This window comes from Somniosus microcephalus, chromosome 14, assembly GCF_052327205.1.
Source record: "Somniosus microcephalus isolate GS21.2 chromosome 14, FLI_Smic_1.0, whole genome shotgun sequence".
Lineage (NCBI taxonomy): Eukaryota > Metazoa > Chordata > Chondrichthyes > Squaliformes > Somniosidae > Somniosus > Somniosus microcephalus.
Window position 1 is genome coordinate 9,660,104 of NC_141000.1, and position 14,829 is coordinate 9,674,932.

The 14,829-nt window shown below is 46.2% G+C and overlaps 1 protein-coding gene across 1 annotated transcript in view; it reads left to right on the forward strand.

The window, feature by feature from the left end:
• LOC147107320 (uncharacterized) overlaps positions 1 to 8,603 on the forward strand; it is a 46,865-nt gene extending 38,262 nt beyond the window's left edge. Inside the window, exons 3-4 of the mRNA XM_086006224.1 lie at positions 2,959 to 3,021; positions 8,250 to 8,603. Of these exons, the coding sequence (XP_085862350.1) occupies positions 2,959 to 3,021; positions 8,250 to 8,300 (114 nt within the window). The 3' untranslated portion in view covers positions 8,301 to 8,603. The remainder of the gene's footprint in view (positions 1 to 2,958; positions 3,022 to 8,249) is intronic.
• Positions 8,604 to 14,829: the final 6,226 nt, after the last annotated feature.

Here is a 14,829-nt window from a genome sequence, read left to right on the forward strand (position 1 = left end):
AAAACTAATTTTATATTTGTGGATTGTCAAATTTTTCCGTTAATATGATTAAGAATTATACGATTTTTAAAATAATATTTTTTTCTTTTTAAAAGTTTGTTCATGATATTTCAGCTTCTACCTTAATCCTATGTGCATGTCCCAATCTTTATTTTTGCTCCTTGTAACATTTCTAAAAAGTAAATTAGAACCTGTACATTTTACTTCTTGGTTTGCTGCCTGTGAGAATTCTGCAATGTGATTGGCTGCTTAGCCAGCTTGACGACATCACTGCTGCTGGACGCTGGAGATTCGTTTGATATGGCACCAGGTTCAAACAAAGGTCAGGAGAACTGAAATTCACGCCACAGAGATCGCTAGAGCTCTGACGCTTTGCTGCTGACCGCGAGTTCCGGGCCAATACTGTAGCCAAATCACTGTCAACAATTTCAGCTCCAACGTTCCTTAAAACCAAACTCGTAAGAGCTCCTTTCCGTACCGGTGTGATTTCTTTTCCATTCCCCAATGCAGCATTCGTTTGGCTCTCTGAATGTCAATTCAGTGCCAAACTGTGAGCAGTTTTACGCTGTGTACTCATGTTCACCATGAACTAGGTGAGGCTGCTGAAACATCTTTCATTTAAGATCCGTATACACAGCCGTTTGTACTGAATCTGAACCTAGGTCCCAGAGAGGAAGGACACTATTCTGCCTTATTGCACACCGACCACCACCCCCTCTGCCCTCCCCCCTGCCAATTAGCATTCAGTTGCTTTTGACTCTTAGAATCATTCTAACTTAGTGTTATTATGAGCCTGGAATGCAATGACTGGGGGCGATTTTGCCAGCCCTGGGGAGGCGGGTTTGGAGGCAGGACTGCTGGGAAAATGGCAGAATTTGGGAGCGGGTGCCCAACCCATCCCCCAACCCGCCTCCGTGTCATCTTCCCGGGAGGCGGGTAGCCATCCCGCGCCGGGTCCTGTCTCCTTGGAGGCAGGAAGGGATTAAAGCCACTTAATTGCCTGTTAACAGGTAGTTAACAGGCAGAAAATAGGATTATCCCCTTTTTACCCTCATAAGTGTGAGCTTCCCGAAGGCTCCGAAACCTGCCAGGGTCACCGAGGCGAGTAGTGGGTCTGCGGGGGTCAGAGGGGTCCAAAAGTGTGCTGTGAAGGTGAGTGATGGGTGCAAGTGTGGAGAGGTGAGTATCTGAGGTAAGTGCAAAGTGTCAGAAAAAGTGTACTTGCCTTTGTTTCTTCCTGCAGGCTTCAGTCGGTGGGTATGCGGAGAGTCTCGCACCTCCGCGGTGGAGATGACAGATGGCCGTTGCATTCTCCAATGCAGCAACCATCTAATTTCTGCTAAAGAAAGAGGTTTGATGAGGTCTTGAATTCAAGAACTCATCAAACTACAGTGAATGTCAGTGTTTGACAGCTTCACAGAGCTGTCAAACAATGACAAATCATCTGTCAAATATTTTTGACAGATGAAACGTCATACGCTGACGTTCTCTGTCACCGGCTTTCCCTTAATTGGCCTGCTAAGCCCGCTGGGCGGGCTTAACAAAGTCAATCAAGGAAAAATAGCGTGGGTTGGCCAGAAGTTGATGGAGACGGGACTGAAACCCGGCAAGTGGGAGTCCCGCCGCCAACAGCTCCCCATTGACAAAATCACCCCCAATGTGTCCGAAATTTCTTGTGAAATATTCTCTCATTTGAACACATTCACCAGTATGAACCTACGCAAAATAACTCAGAACTGAACCAAATATATATCTAGATTTGGACAAAATATTTCCTCATTTGTCCAACGAATACGAGGTATGTCATAGAAACATAGAAGATAGGAGCAGGAGTAGGCCATTCGGCCCCTCGAGCCTGCCCTGCCATTCAATGCGATCATGGCTGATCATCCAAATTCAGTACCCTGTCCTTGCCTTCTCTCCATATCCCTTGATCCCTTTGGCCTTAAGAAATATATCCAACTCCTTCTTGAATATATTTAATGAATTGGCCTCAACTGCCTTCTGTGATAGAGAATTCCACAGGTTCACCACTCTCTGGGTGAAAAAATTCCTCCTCATCTCTGTCCTAAATGGTTTACCCCTTATCTTTAGACTGTGACCCCTGGTTCTGGACTCTCTGGCCATCGGGAACATCCTTCCTGCATCTAGTCTGTCTAGTCCTGTTAGAATTTTATAAGTTTCAATGAGATCATAGTGGATGATAATAAAAATCTACACTGGTGAGACGGTTACATAAAATCACAAATGACTAAGCAATTATGGGTTATGGGCAGCCTTGTGAGTGGAGGTATTTGTCATCTCACACTAGGGCCAGAGGTACTAGCTGAGATATCCAGCTTCTTAAAGTGAATGAGTGGAAAAGCATGACTGGGCTGTGCAAACATGGAAAACTCTGGCTGTTTTATTAATAGTAATGCATAAGATGTGTTTAACTGAAGAAAAACGAATGTTAATGAATACCAGCTGAAAGCAACACTGGCAGAAGGCTGGAGCAAAGGAGATTCCCATGCCCTCATATTAGAATAGCACAATAGTGTGGAGTCTGTGGTCTGCAAGAACGAATAGAGTAACTGTAGTATAACAAAACAATTCTGGGAAAAATGTACATTAAATTTAAATCAAAAGTAAAATATCACAGCAAATAGAAAACAGATTTCCATTCCAGTAAGCTAAGTGGGCAGGCAAAGGGATAAATAATTATATTAATGGATTAGAGCACAGTGGGTTTCACTGTACAGTTTATACATACCTGCAATTAATTAGCTCACCCACGGCACTAATTTTTTATAAAGTAAACACATTTTTATTATCTAACACTTGTAAAATGAAAATATAATAAACTTGTAAACATCCAGATAGCTCAAGTGAGAGCACTCACGACTTGTCAGATTGAATTTCAAAATGTTAACGTTATAAACAAATGTCACAAGATTTTAACTATGTTTTATTTTACAGAGAATGACTGAAAATCTGGTGTACGAAAGACCAGACGACCCCCTTGAGTTCATGCTAAAACAGGTATGAGAAACACCACAAAAGATTTGCAAACGCATCTTTATAGATTGAAACACTGCTGACTGGGGTTGTCCTGATGCCTCAGCGGGGTAAATATACTGTGAGGTGTGGCACTGAGGCAAACAGACCAGGAAGTCCCCAATCAGATCCCTGGTCTGTACTGAGTTACCGGGCTGGAGTTTGTGAATGGAGGCGAGTTGGAGGCGGGACTGCTACTTGTCGTGTCAATGTCCCGCCTCCATCCGCACCTGACCAACCAGGGGGATTTTCCCCTGATTGACCCTGTTAAGCCCGCCCTGCGGGCTCAGCGGACCAATTAGGGACGAAGTCACTGACAGATCACGTCAACGTCAGACATGCTATCTGTCAAGACTTCTTGAAAGAAGAAATGTCAGCGTTTGACAGCTCTATGAAGCTGTCAAACACTGACATTCTCTTTAGTTTGATGAGTCTTTGTGTTGAGGACTCATCAAACCTTTCAAATTTGTAAATTTCACATGGCTATTGGAACGGAGATTCCAACAGCCATTCTATGAAATTGCCAAGCAGGATGTTGGCTCTCCCGATCCACCGCGGCTAAAGGTTGTATGAAGAAAACAAGGTAACTTATCACTCACCTTGCATACTTACCACTCCACACTTGCACCCATCACTCACCTCTACACCTTACTTCCAGGTGCCTCCGACCGCCGCAGACCTCCTTCACGTGTCCTCCAACCCGGCGGGGTTCTCCGAGGTCGGGAAGCCTTTACCTGTGAAGGTAAAATGGCACTAATCCTTTTTTCTGCCTGTTAACTACCTGATAACAGGCAGTTAAAAGGATTAAATGCCTTTCCCACCTCCAGGAGACGGGACCCGAAGCTGCACATCTTCCCGCCTCCTGGCAAAAGGGCACTTTCTCCGAGTTTACTGGCTGTCCCGCCTCCTCGGGGCTGGGAAAATCCAGCCCACCAGATCTCAACTGGGGCAGCTTTAAGGTGCTACAATTGATGTCATTGTTCCAGGGTTAGAAGGTTTTCCAGTTGCTGATGGCTGGATAACGCACACCCACAGTTGTTGGGCAAAGAGAGGATTGGGCTTGGGTGTTGTGTTTATCCCAGGATTGAATGAGCCACCCACCATTCAGCATTCAGGCCTACACATGGTGAAAGTCCATTAGGCTGAAGTACTGAACAGCAGTCAGCTCCTGTGGAGTTGTACCTGGTCATTTCACCTTTCATTTGAGACTTTAAAATGTTCCCTACCACAGATGTTAAACTATCTGGCCTGTCATTGCCAGCCTCTCTCTTTTTAACAATGGGTACTAGATTGGCCATTCTCTAGCCCTCCAACAAGCACACACACCTAATAGAGCCCTGACATATAATTTTTAGGGGCTCGGCAATGTTCTCCCTCATCTCCCTCAGGATCCTTGGATGTATCCGTCGGGCCTTGATAGTTTGTCTTCATCTAGCCTAGCCCAACGAAGTACAGGAAACTTTCTTTTATCCGTCACGGACGGGACCGACGTGGTGCCGGTTCATCAAAAATTCCGGATAACCGAACGCTATAGTAAAAGATACGGAGCTGAGAGCTCCGCATAAAGCAACAAACCCTGTTGCTTAGCAACAGCTTCAGAACAATCGGCACAAGTTGCAAGCGTCTCTGTAGCTTAGCAACAGTTGCAGCCACACCCTTGCACAGCAACAAATGGAGTAAAAAAAGTAATAAAAGTTACCTGAACCTACTCCTGAATTTTGCCGGTTAACCGACATTTCCGGTTATTTAGGGGCCGGTTAATCGAAAGTTTCCTGTATGTTGATAGTCTTGTTCAGGTCCATTGAACAGGGATACCTAGATACACTTATCTAATAATTTCCTTTTATCCATCATAATATCACTTGCCTCGCTGTTAACCACTTCAGGATTCACCCCTGTCAGATATTCTTGTCTCTGTAAAAGACCGATACCTCTGCAATTTTTTGATCATCATCTACAGACTGACAATCCTCTCCTCTCAGGGATCCCACCTCATGTTTAAGAATGATCTTTTACTGATATATTGTTAAAATACTTTATTGTTTTGATATTTTATAATTTTTTTCCCGCTTTCTTTATCCTGATTTTTTTGGCTTTCTTTATCCTGATTTTAACCTCTTTTCCTATTTCTCATATTCTCCTTTAGATTTTTCTTTATTATTGTTATAGTCCTTATAGGCCCACTCTTCCAATTTTACTTAGTTTCTAACCTCTTCATTTATCCATGGAATCCTAAGACTACTATTAGTTTTCTTCTGTGTTAATAGAATATACTTATTCTGAATTATGCAATCTCACTTTGAAAAACATCCACTGTTGCTCTACCACCTCACCTCGGCTAGCTCGCTCCTCATTTTTCTAAAACTGCCCTAATCCAATCTGGCGTTCTAGATTTTGTACTGACTTTTTCCCTTTCTAGTGGATCTTAAACCTTATCACACTGGTCACTGTTCCCAAGGTGTTGACTCAGGCTTAGCTCATCTACCTGATCCGTTTCATCACTCATAACCAGATCTAGTAACGCCTCTGCCCCTGTAGGCCTACTGCCATACTGCTTGAGGAAGGAGTCCTGTATACATTGATGAAAAAGACTACTGAGCACTTGGGTTGAGTATAAAACAAGGCTTTAATCAACTGTTTCAAAACCATGAGATTTCTAGTTACATCACTAGTTCCTGGTTACAGAAACATCCTGAGCAAGCTGGGCCCACGCCCGAGTATTTATACTCCTTGGACGGCGCCACCAGCTGGCCGCCCAGTGTTGCTTCATGAGTCATGATAAGATTCATGACATACATTTTAGGAATTCCATTCCCTTTGCTCTATTTACGCCTTCTCTGTCGCGGTCAATAAATTGATAATTAAAACCTTCCAGATCATTAATTTTGTTATTCTTACTCATCTCTCTAATCTGACTGAAAATTTCCTCTTTCATTTTCTTCCCACAATTGGGAAGTCTGTAATACCCCCGTACTAATGTAATAAGCCCTTTCTTCTCTTTAAGCTCCAACCATAGTGGCTCTGTCTGTACCCCTTTGCTGCATCAACCCTCTCTACAAAATGTTTTCCCTCTTTTACCAAAATTGCCACTCTGTGTCTTTTCTTATCTTTCTCAATAAATTATATCTTGATATGTTTATTTTCCATTCTTGTCCAGTTTTCAGCCAGGTTTCTGTTAATACTATTAAGTCTAGGTCTTCCTGTGAAATACTTGCTTCAAGTTCACCCAGCTTATTTTGCAAATTCCGCAAATTGTAATAAATGCATTTTAACTTGTTTTGGCTTTATTTACCACTGCTCTATTTCCCATTTTTTTGGTGTCTGAACAACCCCCTTTACTTCAGTCTTTTCCCCGTTTAAAACTAGTCCATCCACTCCATATCTTTCTTGCTAAATTGCTTTCTGCGTGAATATTATCCTCACCTATTTCTCACTTCACTATTAGCTGATCCTTGTTAGTTTTATTTTCCCAGCTCCCCTCTTCCTTCCTAGTTGAAATACTTTTGTCACTTCCCTATTTAACTGTTATGACCGTACATTAGCACCCTCCCTATTCAAATGTAGCCCATCCTTGCAGGATAGCTACTATCTGTCCCAGAACTGAGGCCAACAAAGTGGAATCCCTCTTCCTGACACCACACCTTTAGCAGTGGCCTTTTTTCTTCCCGCCCACAGGGCAGCGGCCCTTCATTCTGCCAGCGCAATTCACACTGCATCTAGAGCCATCCTTTGTTCCTTAACCTGTCCCATTACCACCTCCTCTCGCCTTGAATATCCCTTAATGTCTCTCAATGTCTCTTAATCTCTCCTGCTTTCTATCCTATCACTGACCTTCCTTTTTGTTCTTTCATCCCCTCCCCTTTTTCTCTGCTCCTAACTTGCTTTAAAATCTATCCCATTTCCTGCTTTTTTCCAGTTCTGACGAAGGGTTTCGACCTGAAACGTTGACTCTGCTTCTCTCTCCACGGATGCTGCCCTGGCCGGCTGAGTTTTTCCAGCGTTTTCTGTTGTTATTTCGAATTACTTAATCTTTCTTTGCTTCTCTATTCTAGCGCATGGCTGGGGAAGCAATTCTGAGATTACCACCCATGAAGCCTTGCTCCTAAAATTATTTCCTAATCTCCCAAATTCATTTTGTAGGACTACAATGTTTATTTACATCACTGGCTCCACATGGACCACGATAACTGATTGCTCTTCCTTTCCTTGCACAATCTTTTCCAGCCTATGTGATATGTTCCTTATCCTAACACCCGGGAGGCAACAAGGCATTCAAGACTGTCAGTCTAGACAGCACAACATCATATCGGCCCCTCTAACTATTAAATCCGCTATTGTTAATGAATTTCTAGCTGTGTTGTTAACCCCCTTTGAAGCATCTCCTATTTGTTGGAGTCATTGATATTTATTTGATGGCCCTGCCATAGTGCTCATTTTCCCCACAGGATGCTAGAACTTCAAATCTTTTTTCAGAGCGTAAGTTGTTCTGGGCACTCCTGTTTTTGAATCTTCCCTTCCAGGCTTTCCCCACCCCTCAGATGGTCACCTATCTTTCCTCTTCCACAGCCTGCTACCTATCTCTCATTGACGTGACTACTCTCTCCAAACTCTCGCTCCATAAATTGTTCCCTCACCCAATGTGTTGAATTGTCTCCGCCTCCTTATCAAGTTCTGAGATTTTGAGCTCGAGCGATGAGAGTTGGTGACACTTCCATTCAATGGATTCTGCTACAGAATGTCGATAATATTTTCTTCAAGAATTCATAAAGTGTTACTACTGACGTAAGAAAATTACTAGGCACTTGGTCTGAGTATTAAACAAGGCTTTAATCAACTGTTTTCAACATGGAGATCTAGTTGTGTCCTTCACTAGTTCCTGTTAAAGAATGTCCTGAGCAAGCTGGGCCCATGCCCGAGTATTTATACTCTCCCTGGACAGCGCCACCAGCAGGCCACCCAGTATCATTTCATAAGTCATTTCCACATGAATGACAAGATTCATGTCAACTAATTCTTGTCTAATTGTGATAATATTTCTATCTGCTGTTATGACATTTCTGTATTTTATCTCATGAACTAAACTGTATGACACAGAATGTGTTGATGTATTTTAACCTTAGTACAAGTCAGATATTTGCTTGCTCTAGAGTGGGCACAATAAGGTGAAATTCACAGTACACATTTGATGACTGGCTATTTCTGCTCCATAACAGGTACAGGCAATGATCTGGCTGCGTGACCACCAAGAAATCTGTGTGGAATAAACTGCGCTAGAGCATATTGTGCTATGAAAACATTATGTAGGAGTTGACGTGTTTTGATTTTAATCAAGTCTTCTCTTATTGTTTCTATTACTGTAATATCATGTGCAGTACAGTGTACAAATAGAGAACATAAGGCAAGTGAAAAATGACCACGAATTGAATGGCTGAGATAGTATCTCATTTCCTATCAGAAAATCAGGTCACCTATATTTGCAATCATGTATATTTTACATGTTTTTGTTGTTAAGGTGGTGCGGTGATAACTTAAATGTATTCTAAAGGACAATTAAATATCTGAAAGTATCATCTTTTTCACGTCATATTTGCTTTACATTTGCTGGTTTTGTGTTTTGCCTCAATTTTACTTTTCCTCCTATTTTTTTCCTGCCAGTTTTGCGATTTTGAAACCTTGTTGGGTTCGGCTTCCAGGCTCCTGGGAACCTTCTGGTACCATGCGCCAATGGGCATTAACTACGTGTGACCCTTGGCAGTGCGAGCCAGCAGTGCTATTTGACCTTATCCAATGTATACACTTGCACACGTCCAGCGGGGGGGGGGGGTGGTGTTGTTGGACAGCAATCAACAAGGGGAATTCTGACCTGTTTCCCCTCCCTAATCTGGGGCGCTGAGACCAGCTCTGGGCACCTCTGTTGCTGCCCTGGTCAAGATCGGCCAACTCAGCATAGACCAGATCAAACCTGGGACCTAGGTGGTCTGTATGACTCAGCTACTCACGGCCTGATACAGCTGAGGCCTCGGAGGAGCCTGTATCACTTTGTTCATTTGGATGATCAGCCATGATCTCATTAAATGGCGGAGCGGGCTCGAGAGGCCGAATGGCCTACTCCTGCTCCTATCTTCCATGTTTCTATGTTTCTCTCCGCCTGTTTACTCAGTAGGTATAATTCTCTGTCTTTCCGCTTCCACTGGGGAGCCTTGACCCAGTGGGAGTGCCTATTGGAAATTTGGGTGCCCGCTGGACATTTAAAACTAATGGTCGGCGAATCATGCACAGAATGCCCCCAGTGGGGGGCCTTGCTCGCTGGGAGAGTAAAGTCAGGCAGCCATCCCTCATCTGCCACCTTTTGATAGCAGGCTGTAGACAGGTCAGCCTTTACAGAATGTGCCACGACACATTCCCAGCCCCCCGAACTTGCTTTGTAATCTGTTTCATTTCCTGCTTTTTTCTCAGTTCTGACGAAGGGTTTCGACCTGAAACGTTGACTCGGTTTCTCTCTCCACGGATGTTGCCCTGGCCTGCTGGGTTTTTCCAGCGTTTTCTGTTGTTATTTTGGATTTCCAGCATCCGCAGTATTTTGCTATCGCTGACAAAAATAACTTGCCTAAAAAAAAAGCCAGAATAAATCTCGACTTCGCAATGTGATAACTGATACATGAGAGTGTATATATATATATATACACTAGCAGGCCGCCAGTATCATTTCATAAGTCATTTCCACATGAATGACAACATTCATGTCACCTACTGTCTTCCTGCAGGGATGAAGTAGAAAGCAGGAAGCTGCCGCAGTTGCTGAAGAGTGGCACCGCACCCACGATGGATTCCTCCATTCACTGATGCAGCTGTGAAACCGCACATTCAGGAAGTTTGTTATAGTGAAGGAAGTCCTCCCCATGGGATAGTGGTGCAGACTGCATGGAAGGAAGTGGTAGAGAGGGCGAATGCTGTGTCCAACCCTCTGGAGGACCTGGGTGCAGATGACCGAAAAGTTTATTAACATCAGAAAGGTAAGGTAAGCATTTCCCTTTAAACAGGCAGGTGGGAAAGGTAAGGGCCTTCCCTGGGCTGCAGATAGGCCTCCTCCACCTGCCTGTATGGCTGGCAAGGCTACGCAACATGCAGCAGATGACAATGGGCCGGATATTCCGATCCCTACGGGTGGGTACGAGCTGTGTACACACCCGTAGGGACATCGGAAATGCCGGTTTCAGGCATGCCAAGCGCATTTGCTGAAAACCGGCATTTCCGATCTGTCGAGAATGGTCTTGACAGATCAGAAGCCTGCCCTGGAGAAGGGCCTCTGTGGGGGGAGAGTTCCGCTTTCTGCACAACCTCCGCAAAGGTAAGTTTATTTTTAGCCCCGTAAAAAACTTTAATTATTTTTTTCAAAAAATTACATTTTTGTTTAAAATACTTAATTTATTGTCATTTCAAGTCATTTTAAAAATGTGATTTTTTAAAATTTAGTTAAAGTTTTACTATGTTTTGAGGGAGATTTTCATTCATATATTTAACAGGTCTTCCTGTCAAGTGTATGAAGGGAGATTCCCTTCTTTGATTGGCTCCCCATGACCCACGTGATCCCAGGGACACCGCGAACTACCTGCGCCTCTGGGATACGTGGGCCCTGCACACCTGGAGTTTGGGGAGGCCCAGCAGCGGAAGCGTGCGGGCCCCTGGAGCCCTCAGGTAAGGGCGTAGATTTTTCCAGATCGCAGGTCTCCGCCCACGGGAGGCCTGCGATCGGAAAATACGAGCCAATAATCTTGGGGTTGTACAGTAATATTCTCTGATTTGTCCAGGCACTGAAACACGGCCTATCCTGGTATCTGCATTTGTCTTAGAATCATAGAATGGTTACAGCACAGAAGGAGGCCATTCGGCCCGTCGAGCCCGTGCTGGCAAGAGCACTACAGCCAGTCCCACTCCCCCGCCCTTTCCCCATAGCCCTGCAAATTTTTCTCTTTCAGGTACTTATCCAACTCCCTTTTGAAAGCCACGATTGAATCTGCCTCCACCACCCTCTCAGGCAGTGCATTCCAGATCCTAACCACTCGCTGCGTAAAAAAGTTTTTCCTCATGTCGCCTTTGGTTCTTTTGCCAATCACATTAAATCTGTGTCCTCTGGTTCTCGACCCTTCCGCCAATGGGAACAGTTTCTCTCTATCTACTCTGTCCAGAGCCCTCATGATATTGAACACCTCTATCAAATCCCCCCATAACCTTCTCTGCTCTAAGGAGAACAACCCCAGCTTCTCCAGTCTATCCACGTAACTGAAGTCCCTCATCCCTGGAACCATTCTCGTAAATCTTTTCTGCACCCTCTCTAAAGCCTTCACATCCTTCCTAAAGTGCGGAGCCCAGAATTGGTCACAATACTCCAGTTGAGGCCGAACCAGTGTTTTACAAAGGTTCATCATAACTTCCTTGCTTGTGTACTCTATGGGTTCGATTGTGCCAGGCCCGAGGAGGCGGGATTGGAGGTGTGTGAGGTGTTAAAATTGCAGAAACTGGTGGGCGGGCCCGATCCCGCCTCCGAGAAATTTTCCCACATACGAGTTTTCTGACCCCGTCTCCATCCCACCTCCAAGAGGCGGGATAGGCCCTTAACAACCAGTTAAGTGTCTCTATAATTCCATTTTGAGAGGCCTTTCTGATTTTAACAGTTTTCCCACGTTCTGCACGCCTCCTCTGAAACACACCAGTGAATCCTGGCGGCAGCACAAGTGGATTGCTTACTAACAGCTGCAGCTCCACCATTAAAAAGGCGTTTTCACCAATCATCATTTGCAGGTGGCAGAACTTTGTTGTCTCAGGTCTGGGGGAACTTTTAGCAGGCAAACTCATTGTTGTGGAAGTTTGGAGCCTGACACCCATCTCCAGTGTGACCTCCTGGGAAACCCCTCTCCCCACCTTGAATGAGCGCTGACATGAATCAGTCATTCATGAAAGAAAGACTTATGAAATAATACTGAGCGGCCTACGGGTGGCGCTGTCCAGGGAGAGTATAAATACTCAGGCACGGGCCCAGCTTGCGCAGGACATTCTTAACAGGAACTAGTGAAGGACACAACTAGACCTCCATGTTGTAAAACAGTTGATTAAAGCTTTGTTTAACGCTTAGACCAAGTGCCTAGTAGTTTTCTTATGTCAAGCGCTTCCTCAACTGAGGCATATACCAGAAGAATGGGAACCATTTATTTTCTTTCCTCCTGGACATCAGATTCGGATGACGACCAGCCGCGGCAGCAGCAGAACCCTGACCAACAGCAGCACCAACTGCAGGAGCAACAGCAGGAGCTCCAAGCTGCTGCTCACCCACCTGAAGCTGCACAGGCCAGAAGGCGCCAGCGCATGGAAGCCCATCAGCACAGGAGATTCCCCCCAAACAAACCGAGGATCAGCTACCTCAACATGACTGAGCAGCAGTGCCAAAGGAGGCTCAAACTTTCGCGAGAGGTAGTGGGTGACATCTGTGCAATGCTGCAGCAAGACCTGGAGCCCAGAGGAGCAGGTGGACACCCCTTATCAGTGGCCGTCAAAGTCACCACCGCACTCAACTTTTTTGCTTCAGGCTCATTCCAGTGATCAACAGCAGACATCAGCGGCATCACCCAGGCGGCCGCACACACTTACATCACGCAGGTAACCGATGCCCTCTTTGCCATCGCGCACAATCACATCCATTTCTCCAAGGATCAAGCCAGTGTAACTACGCGTTCGGTTGGGTTTGACAATCTGGCAGGCTTTCCAAGGGTGCAGGGCATCGTTGACTGCACACATGTGGCCCTTAAGGCACCCCATCACAGTCCAGGTACTTGTCAACCGCAAGGGCTTCCACACCCTCAACGTACAGCTGGTGTGTGACCACAAGAAGGACATTTTGCATGTTTGTGCCAAGTACCCTGGCAGTTGCCATGACTCCTTCATCCTGCGCCAGTCTAGTGTGCCTCTGCTCTTCAGTCCACCAGACCCTGAAGACATGGCAAATGACGCCGTTGAGGAGGCCAGCCAACGAAGCTGAGGAGAGCTACAACTCCAGCCACATTTCCACCAGATCCATAATCGAGCAAACCATCGGCTTGCTGAAGATGCACTTCAGATGCCTGGATAGATCAGGTGGAGCCCTGCAGTACTCAGCTGCCAGGGTCTCCAGAATTGTCGTGGTCTGCTGTGCACTTCACAACATGGCACAGCATCGTGGATTGCAGATGCCTGAGGAACAAGTGGCTCATCACATAGCCTCCTCAGATGAGGAGGAGGAGGAGGAGGAGGAGAGCGACAATGACCAGCTTGCAGAGGCGCATCAACCAGTGGCGGCAGCATGCGAGCACATTGCTGCCTGGGATGCAAGGAACGCACTCATCTTGGCCAGATTTGCTTAGCCTAGCCAATCAAGCACTTTTGCCTCGCAGCTTCTTACCAGAGCATCGACAATGGCCAAGAACCTGCGGTTCCTACCACTCTGACCACCATACTGACAATTGCAAGTCATCCTAAGCCCTCAATGTGGAAGTCCCATTAGCGATATGACACACGCCACAACTGCAACAGTTGACATCAGAATTTTTAATGACAATAACCAACTGATGGCTTTTCAACATTAAACATAACATTTCACCCAAGTGACTACCATTGTGACTACTTGTGCATTATCTTCCTCTTATGCGTGCTCCTACGTGGTGCTTCCCCTGTGGCTTCAGCAGACGTGGAGGCCCCTTGCTCACTTTCTTGCTGCTCCTGTCTCGACACCTTTGGCGAGCGTCCTCTGGGGTTGTGAACCTGTGAGGGCTCGGCAACAGTCTGCTGCTCCTGCGGCTGTGCAGGGGTTGAGACGTCAATCTCAGTTGGGTGGGGACTCTGGTGTGGCTCTGACCGAGGGCTCTGCAGTGGCATGGTCGTGTGAGCGCTTGGAGAGGAGCCCCCACTTCCTTGTTGTATGCCACCAACATCCCTCTCATGGGTCAGCCCCACTTCAGAGCTAGCAAGTGGCTTGACAGCACCTTGCTGCAATTCAGGGAGGCCATGAGGACCTGTTTCTGTACTGGAAGTCCTACTCCCGAGGACTTGCCTGAAGGTCTGGTTGGTTTGCTCAAGAGCTGACCATCACTCCTCAAGAGATGTCAGTCTATTCTGAACAAATACCATGTTTTCCATACCCTGGCGGCTAAGCTCCTCCATGGACGTAGCCATCCTCTCCTCTACGGTAGCCATCCTCTCCTCTACGGTAGCCAGCCTTACCATGGAGGTAGCCATCCTTTCCATGGAGGTTGCCATCCTTTCCATGGTGATGCGTTCATGCGCCAATGCCTCCACAAAGGCTCTGCTCATGTTCACGATGGACTCCTCCATTCGCTCCACACTCGCAGCGACCCTGGAGACAAAACCTGCCAGAGACTCCTGCATCTCTTCCTGGAGTTCCAGAGTTCCAGCACCGTTCTACTTCTGGATGAACCCGGAGGCAGAGGGTCGACATGCAGCGGAGCCAAGCTGGCAGAGTTCTGCGCCCTCCGACTAGGACTCTCCACTGCTGTCCCTGTCTCCACCATCTGCTGATGCTCACTTGTGAGCTGTGATACACCAGGTGACAACACTACTCTATCTCGCGAAGGTACCACTGAGGTGTGAGTGTCTGCGCTGGTGCTGGGTGCGCTGAATTCTGCTGACGCTGCGCCCTCAGAGGCTGCAGCTTCCTCTGAGGAGTCTGGAGGCTCAGGCTCTTCCTCCTGGATAGTGGGGATGGGGGCTTTCGATGGTCCTGCGGGGGAGTAAAGGAAAGATTCAGAG